Source organism: Boleophthalmus pectinirostris, unplaced genomic scaffold (genome assembly GCF_026225935.1).
Source record: "Boleophthalmus pectinirostris isolate CB_2022bp ecotype Guang Dong unplaced genomic scaffold, ASM2622593v1 HiC_scaffold_10, whole genome shotgun sequence".
Classification (NCBI taxonomy): domain Eukaryota; kingdom Metazoa; phylum Chordata; class Actinopteri; order Gobiiformes; family Gobiidae; genus Boleophthalmus; species Boleophthalmus pectinirostris.
In genome coordinates, this window is record NW_026570971.1 from 34,061,885 (window position 1) to 34,080,932 (window position 19,048).

General features: G+C 40.1%; 2 protein-coding genes across 2 annotated transcripts; one reads left to right on the top strand and one right to left on the bottom strand.

The window, feature by feature from the left end:
- Positions 1-119: 119 nt before the first annotated feature.
- Positions 120-5,879, top strand: vps29 (VPS29 retromer complex component). The gene is made up of 5 exons (XM_020917293.2): positions 120-217; positions 2,826-3,017; positions 3,401-3,472; positions 3,639-3,802; positions 4,676-5,879. The coding sequence occupies exons 1-5, from the start codon at positions 215-217 to the stop codon at positions 4,791-4,793; spliced, it is 549 nt and encodes a 182-aa protein (XP_020772952.1). The 5' UTR covers positions 120-214; the 3' UTR covers positions 4,794-5,879.
- Positions 5,880-6,813: 934 nt separating this feature from the next.
- LOC129410648 (uncharacterized) lies at positions 6,814-18,610 on the bottom strand. Its single transcript, XM_055159285.1, has 8 exons — positions 18,544-18,610; positions 17,388-17,496; positions 14,486-14,514; positions 12,866-12,969; positions 12,661-12,787; positions 9,128-9,323; positions 7,674-7,744; positions 6,814-7,497 (listed from the first exon to the last, which is right to left on the bottom strand). The coding sequence occupies exons 2-8, from the start codon at positions 17,456-17,458 to the stop codon at positions 7,280-7,282; spliced, it is 816 nt and encodes a 271-aa protein (XP_055015260.1). The 5' UTR covers positions 17,459-17,496; positions 18,544-18,610; the 3' UTR covers positions 6,814-7,279.
- Between the last annotated feature and the right edge of the window lie 438 nt (positions 18,611-19,048).

Below are 19,048 nucleotides of genomic sequence, written 5' to 3' on the forward strand. Positions count from 1 at the left end.
GATGTATTAATCTTTGTATGTGTCATTTAGTTGCAATTTTACTTTTTTTTTTTCGGGTTAAATTTAAGATTTTGTGCCTTTGTTTACTATTTTATTCAATGTTACTTTTATTTTGAAAGGTCACACCCAGCAATAGTTCCGGTATCGTTCTTGTTTCTGATTGGCTGCCTCGCCTCCTCTACTTCCTCCTTGCAGGTCTAGCAAAATATTGAAAATGGTGAGTATAAAATTACGAAAAATGCAATAATTAAAAAGTTTTAGGACTCGAGGAGATAGTAAACAGTCTAGCGATGTATTTTAGACGTTTATTAATGTCCTGTGCGTGGTTTTAGCATGAGATGAAGGCGTATTTTCTGGGCGAATCTCTACTCCGTGTTGCAGCAATGATCACATGACAGCTGAACCATTTACCTGAAATTATATTATAAAACAAGCTCTTCAAGGCGATCAAAGCTATCTTTTTATTCTACACATTTGCTGTTATCTTTCTAATATTGTTGAGTACAAATTAGTGCACGTAGTTTAATTGACAGAGCTATACTTTGACTTGTGGCCACCACCTTAGCTCGTTGTGCTAACCAGCTAAGAGCAACTTCTCCTCAACAGTTATTTTTTTTAAATAAGCCATTTATTTATAGGTATTTCCAGCTATTACATGTTAATAAACCAATGAACGTGCTTGTTGTGCCCACACTATACAATCTGGGATGCTTATAGACTAAATGAATAAGTATAAGAGCATTTATAACTGTATTTCATTCATTCTGGATGCTATTACAGTTCAGCTAGAGTTTGCTCTCGATGTTTAGGATATGGATTCAATATTAGTTTAGATTTTTTGCATTTAAGTTATTGGACATATAACTACAAACCCTGTAGTCTTATTTTACTTAATTCTGAGGTTACTGATGTCTTCTCTTCAATTGTGTGTTCACCAGATTTACACAAAACGTTAAAAGACATTGAAGTTACTATGAGTACTGACAAGTATCTAAAAAAAATAAAATTAAATAAAATTCAAAGTTATAGAACATTGAGTTGTAATATATTTCTAAATGTACACTTTACTTTGAATATTGTCTACAACTACAAGGTTAGGCCTGGATGGTTCAGAGTTGAAGTTTTATCCCATTTTCAGTTTTTATATTTCACATGTTTTGTTTCTTTTTTGCTTTGTTGGGTTATTTTTCATTTAAGCTACGATTTAATTCTGTTATTGTCGTGAATGTTCACTTTTCAGTTTGCTTGCTCACTCAATCATGTTTTTATTTATGCTTTTTTCAGTCACTAACCGCCCACATTAATGTTTGATTCAGCCACACCATGTTTCTGATTTGTTTTTAATTATGATTATTTTTATTAACACATGCACTTTTTAATTTCAGTTTCTCTCTTTATCACTCTTTTTGTTGTTATATTTTGCTCATGTCACGCTCCTCTCCCTCTCTCACTCCTGTCTGCGCTGGTCCAGGCAGGGCACAGGGTAAGTCACGTCACTGTGGGGAACTGTGTGCTGCTTTAAAACACTAAATAAATACTCACAATGATCTCTGTATAATATTAATGCTTTGGATGTTCTCAACTTTTTACCTAAATCTCCTTTTACTAACTCACCTACGCTACAAATATTAACTCTCACCTGTTTATGGTTTGCTGTGGTTTCAGGTTTTACAAATGTTCTTATCCATGGGTTTCAGAATTATGAAAAACTAGGACTATGGCATTAGTAATAAAAGATGTAACACGATTCACTAGCATTTGTATGATCAAAATGTTGAATCAAAATGTCTCAGAAAACTGAGACCCATGAATAGGTTGGTGATGTATTGTCTAGAAGAATTTATATGAAGAGATGCAGAATGAGAATATTAAGTATAATGGCCATTAAACCACATAATTGTCTCAAAAACAAAAAAGTAATGTTGTGTTAATAAAAAAATCAAATCATAACATTTTATTACATTTCCAGTGGACTTCCAAAATACAACTATCTGTTTTTTGTTATCCGTCAGTCTAATCTAAAAAAATATAGAAATATTCATGTCAGTGTGGCCCACTCCTCCACACAGGTGATGTAACTGTAGCACAGACGGAGGTGCATTCTTCTGTTGCATAGAGTTGTAAGTGTCTGAATTACAGCATATCAGTTTTTCATGACTTTTTATATTATTAAAATATCTAAACATGTTGAGTTTAGACACTTACACACTTCTGAAGCTGAGTTCTGATACTGTCATAAAAGAGAAAGCAGAATGCAGTTATAAGAAGATTTTTTAAAAAGGTTGTAGCTTAATCTTCTGTCTAATACAGTGCATTGGTTTACGCAGCATCTTGAAATTTAGTGATTAGGAAATAAAAGAAGTAGCAACTTGACAGTACATTAATAATGGTGAAACAGTTTCATAATGCAAATTAACCACAATATGTCAGTCTCAGAACTCTGTGCAAACTTTTCTCACTGGTTTCAATCTTAAGAATTTTATTTTTGATAAATTAATATTAGATGTATATTTCAAATGAAAAGTACAGCAATAATAACATGTTCTGTGAAGGAGGGTCCACTGCCTGGTTATTTCCATGGACATATTATTATTATTTATTCAGCCACAGTAATGGCATTTCCACGGAGACCAGCTTACTTTATTTACAACATTCATTAAATAAACAGTTCTAGACCAAATTTGTAATATTTTTCTCTCTTTTGGGAGTGTTATTTATATTTTACTCAGACCAGTGTAGTGAATGGTTATTTTGAGGCTTTTACATTGAAAATCTCTCTCCCCCTCTCCTGTATGTCCATGTTCACTGTGTCCCGTGTGCCTCAGTTGGTGCTGGTGCTTGGAGACCTCCACATCCCTCACAGATGTAACTCGCTCCCAGCAAAGTTCAAAAAGCTCCTGGTACCTGGAAAGATCCAACACATCCTGTGCACGGGGAATCTATGCACTAAAGAAAGCTACGACTACCTCAAGACTCTGGCCGGAGACGTGCACATCGTCAGGGGCGACTTCGATGAGGTAACTCACATCAGAAATACAGCGTCTCATTTTAAAAAAAAGGCCAACATTAGGCTATTTTCAGAACTTTGTTATAATGTTGTTCCCTCATCAGAAACAGACCTGGAGTGGTATTTTGTTTCATTTACACATGTTTAACACACCCTGTATATTTAGGCTGAGTTATTTTCTCAAACAGAAAACACTCATGGCAAACACATGTCATGTGGTATGTGGTAAGACAAGAAGTGCTCCACCAAGTTTTAAACTCCATACACCTTGACTAGAATCGTTTGGATTATTTCAGCCAACTGTTAACTTGAAAACTATCAAGTTAACACAAGGTAGAACAGAACATTCTAAACTTTGGACCCACTTCTCATTTCTATCCTTTTTTTGTCTAGAATCTGAACTATCCAGAGCAGAAAGTCGTAACTGTGGGCCAGTTCAAGATCGGTCTCATTCATGGACATCAGGTAATGAATAAAATCATGATTTGGACTTAATTTCCTAATTGTTTAGTCCTGATTTAGTCCTGGTTCGATCTGGGACTTGAACTAGCCAAAGCAGAACTAAAGCATGACTAAAGCAGGACTAAAGGAGTATTGAACCAGGCCCCTAACCCCCTCTGTATAATCCCAGGTGATCCCGTGGGGAGACATGGCGTCTCTGGCTCTGCTCCAGAGACAGTTGGACGTGGACATCCTGATTTCTGGACACACGCACAAGTTTGAGGCCTTTGAAAATGAAAACAAGTTCTACATAAACCCGGGCTCTGCCACAGGGGCCTACAGCGCCCTCGAGAGGTAACACACTGAATGAATGTTGGTTTTATTTTAACATTAACATTCATTTTCATTATCTAATTGGTTCTGTGGACAACAGCTCTGCTCATGTGATGTTTTATCATCACTACCTCTGCTCCTGTAATATGTGTCAGGTTTTCAGAGTCACACTGACAATATTTAAAAATAGACACACAGTAGACAGCGAGTTGTGGGTGGATGTCACTGACATGTTTATTTACAAATGTTATTTTACTGGGGGACACTTCTGTGTTTATAAAAATCATGTGTTTTGTCACAAAGGTAGTGCAGGATTTTGAAAAATAATGAATATTAAAACAATGTCACAAACTGAAGTAATCTAAATATAAAAAGTATTTAAGTATTCTCTATATTCCAAACATTTTAACCATGTCAGTAACATCCAACTGTAATTAACTTTCTGCAGCATGATACTTTATTTATTTATAGCATGACTCTGTATAGAGACCACAGAGAACACTGGTGGTGATCAGAATCACCCAGCCACTGTGTCCTGTCCCTACAGGATTCAAAATATACATTTGATTAACAGCATAGCAGTTACCCTACATACCCTGCAGAGCTCAGATCAGGTTTGACCCTGATCCAGCTTCGTTTAAGTGCAAAAAACTCTTTAAATATTCACACAGTTGTGTCTCTTTGACAGTGACATACATCTGACTTAAAACCCTTTTGTCCTGATTAAAACGTTCTTGTGTTTCTGCAATTATCTCCTCTCCTCTTTCACTAATCGCTCTCTGTCCCTTGTTCTTTCTCTCCTTCTCCTCCCTCTCTTTTTCCCTCTACCCGTCCTAACTTCTCCTCACCACCTCTCTCCCTCTTCCCTCTCTTTCTCTCTCTCTCTTTTCACAGTAACATCATCCCATCATTCGTGTTGATGGACATTCAGGCCTCCACGGTGGTCACGTACGTGTATCAGCTGATCGGAGACGACGTCAAAGTGGAACGCATCGAGTACAAAAAGTCATAAAACTATTTCAACAAAAAACGTAAAAAGGCGGATGAGGTGTCGTTTCATTCCTGTAACAGCAGAGGGCAGCACGGCCTCAGAATCTACTGTACACAACTGCTTTTACATGGACACAAGTTTTAACCACAAACAGGTTCAGAACAGGCCTAAAACTGGACTAAATCTGGTCTAAAACTGGACTAAACCAGGATGAAAGCCAGACAGAAACAGGACTAAACTGGGCTAAACAAACAACATTTAAAACAGAACTAAATAAAGCTAAACCCAAACACAGGTGAATTCCCTTGGTGCAAAGAATGGTCAAAACATTTAGTAGCTCTCAAAACTATTTGTGTCTCTGTGTATCTGACCCAAACTGCACTCACAAGACTACACCTGCAGGGGGAGCTCATACAAAGACTACTATTTATGTAGAAAAAAGTACAAGGAAACTGTATTTTAATTTCACTCACAGATTCTCACTCCATATTTGTTCCTTTCTGCAGTTCTCTCATATTCTTACAATCTGAATTTCAAAACATGAGATGACACTAATAAAATTTTTGGTCAAGCAAAAGAACATTGACTGATCATTTACTAAAAAGACCTAAAAAGAATCTACAGCCCCAGTGTCCCTCCTTTTTACTCACAAATAAGATAGATCGATTGTGAGCCCTATCTCGTCACTGCAAACATAGTTACTGGAAATTCTGGAAGCTGCTGTTTTTATTTAGGATTTACAAATATTAGTTTACCTTTTCCTTGTTGGACAATAAAAAAAATCACAGAGGATAATTTCAAATGTGAGTAATGACAGTGTTCTGATTCTACAAATATTCAAATAAACAGTAATTTTTTGGGTTAAATTTTCAAAAGCCGAGATGCGTCCATGTAAAAGCAGCTCAGATAAACACAGTGTCCCATATAAATCTTGTATTCTATGTTTCTCATGTGTCCCTCTGTAACTGCAGACTGCATCACTTCACTTTATGTGTTTAAAATACTTATTTGGTGCCATTTCCTGTTTGTCGCTTGTCTTATAATAAAATCCCTATTACATTTAGATTATATTGTATCTTTTCACAATAAATTACTAATGTCACTGCAGGGAGTCTGGTGTTTTCTGAAATCACATTTTATAATATCTTAGTAACTTTATATATGTAGTACATACATACATACATACAGACATACAGACATTACAGACATTGCATACATGCATCCATACATGCATATAAAGTGCTTGAGAACATGTCTTCACTACAGGAATGTTGTAGTTTACTGTAAAAGCTGTTAGAGCAAAATGTAATAAAAACATTAAACATAAATATTCTGAAAAACGTGTATTCTTGCTGTGAGTGGAGTCGCCCCTCCACAGAACTGACCTGTAACTCAGCCTGGTGTTTCTATGGCGATGGATACATTTAATACTGAAGAATAACAGGCAAGAAAGCGATCACCATTCAAAAAGCAGGAGACACTTCCTCCTCCACAAAGGTTTAGTAAAAACTTTAAACTGAACTTTGCTATTTTGACTGAATCAGTTTGTTATGTAACCACACACTTTATACTGTCCATGTAACAGATCAAAACAAAAAACTACACATTTCAGACTGAAATGATGTTGAATTATTAATTTAAAATGATGTTCTATTTGGATGTTTTCCCTCCTTCATGCAGGCGGTTCATGACAGCAGGTCATTTAGAATGACTTTGGATGAGAGTCCAAATATGATAACGTTAAAAAACACAGTATTTTTGTGTTTCCACTAGAGATGCGCGGTTGGGCTACTTTTTCATCCGCAACCGCATCGCAAAACTCATCATCCTCCCGCTATCCATTTGCAACCACAGTTTTTAACCAGTTTTCAAAACCGCACCCACCTGCCATCCGCTCGGTCCCTTCCCATTTGCTCCGAGATAAGAGTTTTTTATTTGAATAATGAAACTGCCACCCGCCCAAATTTAATTAAAATATTATTTTTCGTCATGTCATCCGCCCAACCCGCCGTGGCTGTAACGGCCATCTGCGCATCTCTGGTTTCCACATAAAATAAGTGAATAAGTTAGAAAAAGTAGAATGCATTTATTGCATTATTTACATTACATTTATCATGTTTTGAAACAGGCCAAGCTTATATGTGGGTACAATCTAGAACTGTAACAAGTTTATCAATTAGTTACAAATAATCAATTTCTGAGATCATTGTCAATAATAAATAATTGTAAACTGGAAACGATTATTTAGAAATGGTCTCGTTTCGGATAATCGTCTAAGATGATTCGGCTGCTGTCTGGAAAGCATTTGTAATCTGTAAATACTGTACACCTCATCAGGATGAACTCCTTCAGCTTCATGTGGGTCAGATTGACTTTTTTGTTTTAAACAACTCAATTAAGGGAAAGAATAATATATGATGATTACCAAAGTAATCATTAGTAGCAGCCCTGTTACAAACACCTGACTTGTGCTTGTAAAAACTATAATAACACTGATGTAGTAGTTTTTATGTATCTGAGTCTGAGTCCCAGTCTGTGAGGGAGAGAGAGGACAGACCATCACTCAAACACTCCTTTAAACTCTGCTCCTCCTCCTCCTCCTCCTCTCTACCTCCTCTCCTCTCTTTCTCTTTCTCCTCCTCTTCCTCATCGTCATCCAGCCAGTCCTTCAGCCAGTCTTCATCTTCATCATCTTCATCAGGACTCAGGACTCGCGTGGACACACCTGGAACAAGAGGTGGGTGAGTGTCTTGCTCAAGGACAGAAGGACACGGAGTTGGAAGTGAGCAGAAAAGTGATGTGTTGTAGCTCAATATAGTTCAAGTTGTTTAGTACGTGCAGTTTTTTGATTCTGATTTGACTTTTTATTCTTTATTTAAATGTAAAAATGTCAAAACTTACTTGGACTTTTCTTCTTGAGTTTTGGTGGAGTGGTCTGTTTCTTTCTCTGTTTTGACACTGGAGTTTTAAGTCTGGAAAACAAAATAGAATATTACTTTAGAAATATAATTATTTTCCAAAATTGCTGTTTTGAAGATGAACTAAATATTCTAATTTTGGTATATTATTAGAACATTAGTATCATAATTACGCAAAACTGACTCTTGTGTTCTAAATCTGTTACCTCCTCAAAAACAGAGGCAGTAAAACTTTTTACCTTTAGTGCAGTAGAGATTGGCAATTCCAGTTGAAATGATCCAAATGATTCTAGTGAAGGTGTATAAGGAGTTTAAAACACTAAACTAAACTAAACTAAAGTTGCTGTATTACCACATGACATCACAAGGTGGAACAGAGTGTTTTCTGTTTGAGAGATGAACTCAGCCTTAATATGCATATGCAATATGTTAAACGTGTGTGAATGAAACAAAACACTACTCCAGGTATTTGAGCACAAATATGCGATCAGAGTAAAGAACCAGGACGACACAATGGCTCGACATTTTTGTGAAAATCATAATATCAATAACACTTCAAAACTGAACCAAAGAGAAACTTTCAGGATTCATAAATGAAGAGCATGTGAACATCCTGATCTAAATGAGTACTTTGATTTGTCTTGTTTTTTTAAAAAATAAATGTTACGTGTATTTTTTCCATTATTTGTATTGTTAACATATTTCAGTGGTAATATTATATTTTTATCTATGTCATGTTGCGTGTTTTGCCTTGTCTGCCTCTAATTAACTTCTGTCCTGACCATTGTTTGATGTGTATTTTAAAGGCCATGCTTCACATGCTTTCTATTATATCAGTCATGGTTGCAACACGTTGGCTTTGGCCATTTAAATAAAACTTTTAGCTCTACTTTTTCTCGTGCCATTTCTACTTTATTGGAGAGCCTGGATTTTGTTGTGTCTAAAACAACTCCAGGTCTGTTTGTGATGAGGAAACTACATTATACTACATTAGGGCATTGTTGTGTCCTTAGGCAAGGCATTTCACCCACATTGCCCAGTATGAAAGTGAGTGAGTGCCTTGGCAGCCTTGCTTCTGTCAGTCTGCCCTGGGCAGCTGTGGCTACAATAGTAGTTTACCACCACTGAGTGAAGTGAATAAATAATGCTGTGTAAAGTGTCTTTGTGGCATATGTCTGTGAAAGAGCTATATAAATAAAAAAAACTGACTTACAGCATAGATCAGAAAATAGTGTAATAGGACCCTTTAAGAACAAGACATTTCTGAATTATTGTGTTTAGTTTTGGGTTTTTTGTACAATACTTAAACTTAAACCGAGGCATTTACAAACACATTTTAACAGTCTAAAAGCTGATTTGATTATTATTATCAAGACAATCCAAAAATATATAGAGATAAAATATTGTCAATTTCACCCACTCTGACTGCAGACTCACCTGGGCTGTCTCTTGTTGATCTTTGGCAGAATGGTTTTCCCATAATTCTTTGCTGCAATGCTGGTTTTGCCCTTCTGTTTTGATGATGTTGGTTTGTTTTGTGTGTTTGGATTTGACTCGACTTCAGTTTGTGGAGGTTCAACCATCTGAGGCAACGTCACCGGGGCCAAACTATAAACTTTTTCTACTGTGTGACCTGGAACAACAAGGAGAGAGGGTCAGAGGAGCAGAGGGTCAGAGGAGCAGAGGGTCAGAGGAACAGAGGGTCAGAGGAACAGAGGGTCAGAGGAGCAGGGGGTCAGAGGAACAGTCAGAGGAACAGAGGGTCAGAGGAACAGACAGTCAGAGGAACAGAGGGTCAGAGGAGCAGAGGTCAGAGGAACAGAGGGTCAGAGGAACAGAGGGTCAGAGGAACAGAGGGTCAGAGGAACAGAGGGTCAGAGGAACAGAGGGTCAGAGAACAGAGGTCAGAGGAGCAGAGGTCAGAGACAGAGGGTCAGAGGAACAGAGGGTCAGAGGAACAGAGGAGCAGAGGGTCAGAGGAACAGACAGTCAGAGGAGCAGACGGTCAGAGGAACAGACAGTCAGAGGAGCAGAGGGTCAGAGGAGCAGAGGGTCAGAGGAACAGACAGAGAGAGCAGAGGTCAGAGGAACAGAGGTCAGAGCAGAGGGTCAGAGGAACAGAGTCAGAGGAGCAGAGGGCAGAGGGTCAGAGGGTCAGAGGAACAGAGGTCAGAGGAACAGAGGGTCAGAGGAACAGAGGAGCAGAGGGTCAGAGGAACAGAGGGTCAGAGGAACAGAGGGTCAGAGGAGCAGAGGGTCAGAGGAGCAGAGGTCAGAGGAAAGAGGTCAGAGGAGCAGAGGGTCAGAGGAACAGAGGGTCAGAGGAGCAGACAGAGGTCAGAGGAACAGAGGGTCAGAGGAGAGGGTCAGAGGGTCAGAGGCAGAGGTCAGAGGAACAGAGGGTCAGAGGAGCAGAGGAGCAGAGGGTCAGAGGAACAGAGGAACAGAGGGTCAGAGGAGCAGAGGGTCAGAGGAACAGAGGGTCAGAGGAACAGAGGGTCAGAGAACAGAGGTCAGAGGAACAGAGGACAGACAGTCAGAGGAGCAGAGGGTCAGAGGAACAGAGGGTCAGAGGAACAGAGGGTCAGAGGAACAGAGGAGCAGAGGGTCAGAGGAACAGACAGTCAGAGGAGCAGACGGTCAGAGGAACAGACAGTCAGAGGAGCAGAGGGTCAGAGGAGCAGAGGGTCAGAGGAACAGAGGGTCAGAGGAACAGAGGGTCAGAGGAACAGAGGGTCAGAGGAACAGAGGAGCAGAGGGTCAGAGGAACAGAGGGTCAGAGGAGCAGAGGGTCAGAGGAGCAGAGGGTCAGAGGAGCAGACGGTCAGAGGAACAGAGGGTCAGAGGAGCAGAGGGTCAGAGGAAAGAGGGTCAGAGGAGCAGAGGGCAGAGGAACAGAGGTCAGAGGAACGGTCAGAGGAACAGAGGGTCAGAGGAGCAGAGGGTCAGAGGAACAGAGGGTCAGAGGAGCAGAGGGTCAGAGGAACAGAGGAGCAGAGGGTCAGAGGAACAGAGGGTCAGAGGAACAGAGGGTCAGAGGAGCAGAGGGTCAGAGGAGCAGAGGGTCAGAGGAACAGAGGGTCAGAGGAACAGAGGGTCAGAGGAGCAGAGGAACAGAGGGTCAGAGGAGAGGGTCAGAGGAGAGGTCAGAGGAAAGAGGGTCAGAGGAACAGAGGGTCAGAGAACAGAGGGTCAGAGGAACAGAGGAGCAGAGGGTCAGAGGAACAGACAGTCAGAGGAGCAGACGGTCAGAGGAACAGACAGTCAGAGGAGCAGAGGGTCAGAGGAACAGAGGGTCAGAGGAACAGAGGGTCAGAGGAACAGAGGGTCAGAGGAACAGAGGGTCAGAGGAACAGAGGAGCAGAGGGTCAGAGGAACAGAGGGTCAGAGGAGCAGAGGGTCAGAGGAGCAGAGGGTCAGAGGAGCAGACGGTCAGAGGAACAGAGGGTCAGAGGAGCAGAGGGTCAGAGGAACAGAGGGTCAGAGGAGCAGAGGGTCAGAGGAACAGAGGGTCAGAGGAGCAGACGGTCAGAGGAACAGACGGTCAGAGGAGCAGAGGGTCAGAGGAACAGAGGGTCAGAGGAACAGAGGGTCAGAGGAGCAGAGGGTCAGAGGAACAGAGGGTCAGAGGAACAGAGGGTCAGAGGAACAGAGGAGCAGAGGGTCAGAGGAACAGAGGGTCAGAGGAACAGTGGGTCAGAGGAGCAGAGGGTCAGAGGAGCAGAGGGTCAGAGGAACAGAGGGTCAGAGGAACAGAGGGTCAGAGGAGCAGAGGAACAGAGGGTCAGAGGAGCAGAGGGTCAGAGGAACAGAGGGTCAGAGGAACAGAGGGTCAGAGGAACAGAGGGTCAGAGGAGCAGAGGGTCAGAGGAGCAGAGGGTCAGAGGAACAGAGGTTCAGAGGAAAAGGAGGAGAATGTCAGAGGAACAGAGAGGAGCAGAAGAGCAAAGGATGCAGAGGAGAGGGTCAGAGTACTAGTAGTAGTAGTAGTAGTAGTAATAGTAACAGTAGGGCCTGGTAAAGCAGAAGTAAACAACAAGGCCAAAAATTCAAGTTAATGTATCTGATATAAAAATGTATTGAACAGATACATATGTACTCTAGTTTATGAAACTGTTGACCTTTTTTCTGTACCATTTTTGGTTCTAAAGTTCCATATGTTTTAAACAGACCATGTATGAAACATGGAACAAAAATTATTTCCCAAATTTCAAAGACCTGCAAATCATGTAAATAAATGGATGTATTTCATCATATCTTGTGTTATTCCATCTTTGAACTGTTGATGAAGGTACAGGATTTAAAAAAAAAAAGTATTTAAAATGATAAAAAATCTGCTTGAAAGGACTGACATATTTTATAGAAATAGTTTCCTTTCATTTTGAAGTAATATTAAAGTATTTGGAAGAAAAACGCTGACAAATGATGTAAAATCCTGCACCTTCTACTTGTTTGCACAATTTTCCCTCTGTTACTTTTCCCTCCGTTACCATGATCTTTCTTAATAAAAAATCTCATTAGTCAAAAAGTAAGAGGTTTTTCAACCTAATCTTGTACCATATGGTAGAAAACTATATGAAGCAAATATTCAAACCAGTTTGTTAAGGATATGGAAGTGAGAACCAAGAGTTATCACTGTTTGGATTTATTGCCCAAAAAGTGCTGCATATTTCATTCCCTCTGTTACTGACATGAGTTTTTAAATTTTTTGTCAACAACTTGAAAGAATATCACAGGTTTAACTTGACCCTGTTGGAGTGTAACTCTTTCCTACATTCTGATACTTTACTTATTTCAATAGTCCCTCTAGTTTCTGAATAAGAGACATTTGAATGTCAAAAATCTGCCCCTGTTTCCCTCCGTTACCACTTGACCGGACCCAGTAGTAGTAGTAGTAGTAGTAGTAGTAGTAGTAGTAGTAGTAGTAGTAGTAGTAGTAGTAGTAGTCGTCATCGTCGTAGTAGTAGTACCTGCTCGTATACATCGGTGTAGTATGTTCATATAGTGAGTAGTGATGATGTCTCTGACTCGGTCTCCGCTGTAGGTCGCGGCTACACTGTACAGATACTCTCTCTGAGCTGGAGTCAGACCTGAGTGCTGAGGAGCAGAGGGACAGTGAAGGAGCCTCTCACCTGTGTCACTGTCTGTATCATGTGTTTTATGTTTTTCTTTTACCTTGAGAAATGGAGCCATGGCCATGCCCCGGGGAATGTGCACCGTGGCTCTGTGGTCACCGGGCGTCGAGAACCGTCTCTGCTCACAAAACTCCACATCTTTGACTGACAAAAAACATTACATTTAAATTTTCAGGGCCCAGATTGGCTGACTGACGGGGAGTAAGTGAAGAGTGCTCTGTAAAAGTCTGTGGGGGTCCTGCTTACATAAATCCAGCATTTGTGATTAGACTGACCAACTGACCTTGTATTTTCATTGACCACAGATGACCACCGCTGAAACCTTCTCTACATTAAACCACTAGTGGACAAATGAAGGATCACACCGTCTAGCTGCTGCCTATGTTACTGCTGTCTGACAGTGTGCAGCTTTGGCCTCGTATAAGAACACAGCAGGTTTTACATGAAAATAAACACAGGTGACTTATGTACGGAAGCCGAGAGGGGTCACAACAAACGCAAACGCCGCAACAAATACAAATGCGACAACACAACAAAAAGTCACAACAAACCAAAAAAAGCCACAACGGAAATGACCGCGGGACTCTATTTTAATACAAACGCCGCAACACAAACGCAAATGCCGAAACACAGTAAAAAGCCGCAACACATTAAAAAGCCACAACAGAAGTGACCGCGGGACTCTATTTTCCGATGGACCGATCAAGCGGCAAGTGAAGAAGAAGAACTACAACGTGAAAAGTAAAGGAACGGAGAAGTTGGAAACATAAGTAAAAGTAATTTATTGTTTTATCATTATTCGTTTCACGTTGTAGTTCTTCTTCTTCACTTGCCGCTTGATCGGTCTGTCAGAAAATAGAGTCCCGCGGTCACTTCCATTGTGGCTTTTTAATGTGTTGTGGCGTTTGTATTTGTTGCGGCGTTTGCATTAAAATAGAGTCCCGCGGTCACTTCTGTTGTGGCTTTTTTTTCGTTTGTTGTGGCTTTTTGTTGTGTTGCAGCATTTGTACTTGTTGCGACGTTTGCGTTTGTTGTGACCCCTCTCGGCTTCCGTACTTATGGATACAGTTTTGCAAATAAATAAAAGAACGAACATGGTTATTTTGCTTTATGTCAGATAATGTGTTTCTCAGCATTGGATTTTCCTGTTCTCTTTGAATACATCATCAAAGGTCTGATGATTGAAGGATGGGTCAAAGAGAACACGTTTCCCTACAGGGACATTAACCTTTAACCTTTAGCCTGAATCTGAACCTGACCCATGTTCATGCCTCTAACAGGGCACTTCAGATTCATGTTGGTTTGTCCTCGTGCTGCGTTCAGGTCTCATGTTTCTGCTGTTCTTTCCACTTCTCTCTCTCTCCTTCACTCCACTTTTGCTCCTCTTTAGTTGTACTTAATTTTCTTCAGTCATTAACTTTTCCACTTGTAATCTCTCCCTCCCTCTCTCCTCCTCTCCCCCTCTCTGTTTGTCCTCGTTCTCACTTAACCTCTGACCTTTGTGTTTATTTAAAGAGGAGCAGAGCATGGAGGACATTTCTTAAACATGAGACAAAACTAAAACAAAACAAATACTCTCGTTAAACAGTTTAAAACAATAACACAGATTCAACTTCTTATTTAAATATGAATATTAAAAAGCACAAAACTTTACACTTACCTAATTTGGTCTCAGCCGGCAGAGAAAACCTGCAACAAAAACATTTCACAATGAACATGATGGACAAGTTTACATTATAATTTAGTGTTTTGGTTCAAGACAGTTATCCAATCAGAAAGCAGAATGAGCCTCACATGACTCTCATTTGGGTTGCCAGTTTCAGTGCTTAAATCCTGTGGGTTTAAGGCTAAAACACTTCTCTCTGATCTGAATGGTCTTTACCTAAACCCCAGCACCTGCACCAGTCATGAGTGAGTGCTAGTGCAGCCTCTGCAGCTCAGGGAGGGAATTCTGGAGGTTCTGAGCTTCACATGAGGCCTGAACATAAATGCATAATAATAATAACAGTTTATTTTGGGCAAGTAAAGATTTACATTCATATACAATGGAACATATAACATAAGTGAAATTATAATAGAAATGAGAATAACAACAAAAATTGACTATTATTATTATTATTTTGCCCAAAAAGGAGTGGGAAGAAGAAAATTGATTTAATCCCACCCCTACTCTTCATAATCTAACACAATGAGCTTCTTTTGCATTTTTCAGACATTTTGAGTTAAACTATATGAACTATTTACAAGTGCAAACTGAGAATGAGACAAACTTGGATGCGTCTCTATCTGCAGGTTAAAGCTCTGGCCAAAAGTTCTGATGTTCTTTTTTTTTTTTTTTGTTTGTTTTAAAAGTAAGAGGACAGGATACACACAGTTCTTTTAAAAGTCCTATATTACACAAAATTGACTCTTGTGAGCTTTAATCCATTTTAAAATGTTGTTATGTGTTTTGTTTCATTCACACATGTTTCAGTAACTCTTTATATTTAGTCTACATCTCTAAACCCCATAATGCAATGTTCCACTTTATTATGTCATAAACTGGTAGTTTTAAAGTTAACAGTTCCTTTTACATTTGGTTCAGTGAAGATTGACAATTCTAAAACTGACATGATTCAAATGATTCCTGGGAAGGTGTGTGGAGTTAAAAAACACCGTGGAGCACTTCCTGTACTCTGTTATCTGTTTGAGAAAAAAACTCAATCTAATAAAAGTGCAGGATTGTGTGTTAAACGAAACACAACTCCAGGTGAGTTTGTGACGAGGAAACAACGCTACATTACAGCAGGGAGTTTTCAGAGGTTTATATTTAGTGCGGCACTGAGATAAAGCTCGGTTTTTCCCTCATGTTAGGACACATTTTAACAGAACTCCAAAACAAAAAAGAACTTCACATGAAATAAAACAAAAACACTCAAGAGTAAAAAGTCAGTTCGAGAAAGTTGAAAAGTAAAACCATCAAATGCTTTTCTGTGTGGAGATATTATTACTTTGTCTGGAATGTTTCACAGTATGGCATTAAACATTTCTATCATCATGGAGACCAAACCAAACCAAGTTACAGGTCAGGTCTGTGGAGAGGCGACCCCACTCACAGTCAGCATGCCTGTTTTTCTAGGTATTTTTAAGCTATAAAACAATAAAATGTAATAAATGTAAAGTAGAATTGTTTAATGTCATGCTGTGGAACATTCAAAGCAGAGGAATGACGTATCCATAGAAACTAAGACTACAGTTGTAGTTGTAAATTGTAAGTAACAGGTAAACATTGTCGGCCTTTGCAGTTTTCTCACCTGTGCTTCTGCAGCTGCTTCTCTGTGCGGCTCTGAGCAAAAGTCACCTGTTTCTTCATCGTTTACATTCACACAGATCATAAATATAAAGATCCAATGCTAATATTCTATAAATATAACAGTGCTGACATGCTCTGTGTGTGTATGTGTGTGTGGCTTTCTGTTTGTGGCTCTGTGTGTGGCTCTGTGTGTGTGTGGCTCCGTGTGTGGCTCCGTTTGTGGCGCTGTGTGTGGCTCTTTGTGTGTGTGGCTATGTGTGTGGCTCTCTCTGTTTGTGGCTCTGTGTGTGGCTCTGTGTGTGGCTCTCTCTGTGTGTGGCTCTGTATGTGGCTCTGTGTGTGGCTCTCTCTGTGTGTGGCTCTGTGTGTGGCTCTGTGTGTGAGTGTGCAGTGTAGTGTGAGTTTCATGTGAGCAGGTTCTGTGCAGCACCTTTAACACAGGTGTAAAGTTAAACCTGCAACACTCTGAGACACACAGAGAGAGAGAGAGAGAGGAGAGGACAGGAGAGAAGGAGAGAAAGAGAGGGACAGAGGGAGAGGAGAGACAGAGGGAGAGAGAGAAAGAGAGGAGAGAGAGGGACAGAAAGAAGAGAGAGAGAGAAGAGAAGGAGGAGAAAGAGAAAGAGAGGAGAGAGGGACAGGAGAGAGACTGTGTGTGCGTGAGAGAGAGAGAGAGAAAGGGAGAGAAAGAGAGAGGGGTGTTGAGAGAGAAAAGGGAGGGAGAGAGAAAGGAGAGAGGGAAATAGAAAGAAGAGAAGACAGAGGGAGAGAGGAGAAGAGAGAGGAGAAGAGAAGAGAGAGACAGAGAAAGAGGGAGAGAGGAGATGAAAGAGGAGAGAAGAGAGACGTGAAAAAGGGAGAGAAAGAGAGGGAGAGAGAAGAGAAGAGAGAGAAAGAGGGAGAGAGAAGAAGAGAGAGAGAGAAAGAGGGAGAGAGAAGAAGAGAGGAGAGAGAGGGAGAGACAAGAAAGGGAGAGAAGAGAGGCAGAGAAAGAAGGGAAGAGGAGAGAGAAGAGGGAGGGAGAATAAGAGGAAGAGAGGAGAGGAGTGTGAGAGAGAGCGAGGGAGGGAGAGAGAGAAGAGAGAGAGCGGGGAAGGGAGAGAAAGAGGAAAGAGACAGACAGACAGGAGAGAGACAGAGAGAAAGATAGAAGAGAGGGAGAGGGAGGGGGAGAGAGAATCGGCTTTCACTGAAGTTGACCAATCACAGCGCTGCAGCTACACACCTGTCCACCAATAAGGCCGAGGTCACATGACATCACAACACTTACTGTACCAACTGTATCAGATGAGAGCTCTCAGGTGGTTTGTGGTTCATATTTCTGTAATTACCAATCCACATGAAAGAAAAACTGGTGCAAAGTTCAGCATCTTCTCTGTCTGTATAAATAAACAAAAAGTGAAATCATGACATCACCAGAGCTTCAGAAAGTGGTGCCATTATTCAACCCCAAAAATATGAATATGACAAGTTTATGGAGCCAAACAAATAATGAGAAGGTTCAACATTTGTGGATGAGAAGTTTGGAAATTTCCTTTAAAAAACACAGAATTTCCCATAGAGTTATATTAGCCCCTCACCTCTATCTGAAATCATCAAATAAAAAAAATAAAAACATGAACTCAACCTCCACCAGAGAACCAACATTCTTATAATTAAAAAGGTGCATTGTGTAACTTTTCCGTCAAATGCTTTTCTCCATGGGGATATTTATTTATTGCTTTGTCTGGAATGTTTCACAGTGTGGCATTAAACCTTTCTACCTTCACGGAGACTAGGGCTGGGTATCATTAAGAAGTTGCCCATACGATACATAACTCGATACGTAGGCCACGATACGATACATACCTCGATACAGTGCATTTTTGATTCAATATGATATATTTCAAATCGATTTGATACAGTTCAATAAAAACAAAGGCTAAATCATGTCTGTGATACTAAGTCTTTGTTAAACCACTTCTTGTGCAAAGTTCATATGAAAAACAAACATTTTATTCATCGAAACAGTGAAAATGTCAAATGTGTCGCATAATAAAAGTTTCCTTCCTCTAAACAAGCACCAAAACTGTAGCTTTAACAAAATAATTTAGTAAAATAAACCAAAAAATACTCTTGGTGATATATCGATACAGCAGCCTACGATATCGATACTGTATCATCACATTAAGCGATACGATGTATCGAAATTTAAATATTTTTGCACACCCCTAATGAAGACCAAACCAGACCAAGTAACAGGTTAGATCTGTGGAGAGGAGACCCCGCTCACAGTCAGAGTGTCTGTTTTTCTAGGTATTTTTGAGCTATAAAACCTGTAATTGAATAAATGTAAACTAAATCTGTTTAATATCACACTGTGGAACATTCCAGACAGAATGAAAAAGTTACATAGTACAGCTTTAATAACCTTGGCTTCACCTCACCTGCAGATTGTTGTTTATATCTCCTTCTGAACACTGTATTTACTCAGGGTTGAACATTACAGAGTTGTTAGCGTGGGTGATGCAATCTGACTCTTCAAACAGTAACCGCTCCCTCTGAATGACACCACTAAAAGCTTCCTTTGATTCTGCTCTGGAATGCTTTTCGATTTCAGTTTCACTTTCGTATTTCTTATTTGGCGGGAATATCTGATCACTGTAATCCAATGCACAGGTTTAAACCAAAACTTTTTTGAAGTAATGGCAGTAGTAGGGTGACTATTTACCCAGGACAGTCCCAGTTTTGAACCCCGTGTCTCCTGTCCCAGCAGATTTATACAATACCAGTGATTTGTCCCAGTTCTATACAAGAAATGTCCCAGGTCTCCCTATTTTTGACCATTTTGATCTAAACCAGGAATAAATTAAGACTAAACCAGGACTAAACGAAGACTAAATTAGGACTACATCAATTCTAAACCAGGACTAAACGAAGACTAAACCAGGA

Coding starts and splice junctions, on each gene's coding strand:
- LOC129410648 (XM_055159285.1), bottom strand. CDS start 17,458: ATGTGGATTGGTAATTACAGAAATATGAACCACAAACCACCTGAGAGC. Junction 12,788..12,865: donor CCATGGCTCCATTTCTCAAG/GTAAAAGAAAAA, acceptor TCTGCTCCTCAG/CACTCAGGTCTGACTCCAGC. Junction 7,745..9,127: donor ATCAACAAGAGACAGCCCAG/GTGAGTCTGCAG, acceptor TTTGTTTTCCAG/ACTTAAAACTCCAGTGTCAA.
- vps29 (XM_020917293.2), top strand. Junction 3,018..3,400: donor TCAGGGGCGACTTCGATGAG/GTAACTCACATC, acceptor TTTTTTGTCTAG/AATCTGAACTATCCAGAGCA. Junction 3,473..3,638: donor GTCTCATTCATGGACATCAG/GTAATGAATAAA, acceptor GTATAATCCCAG/GTGATCCCGTGGGGAGACAT.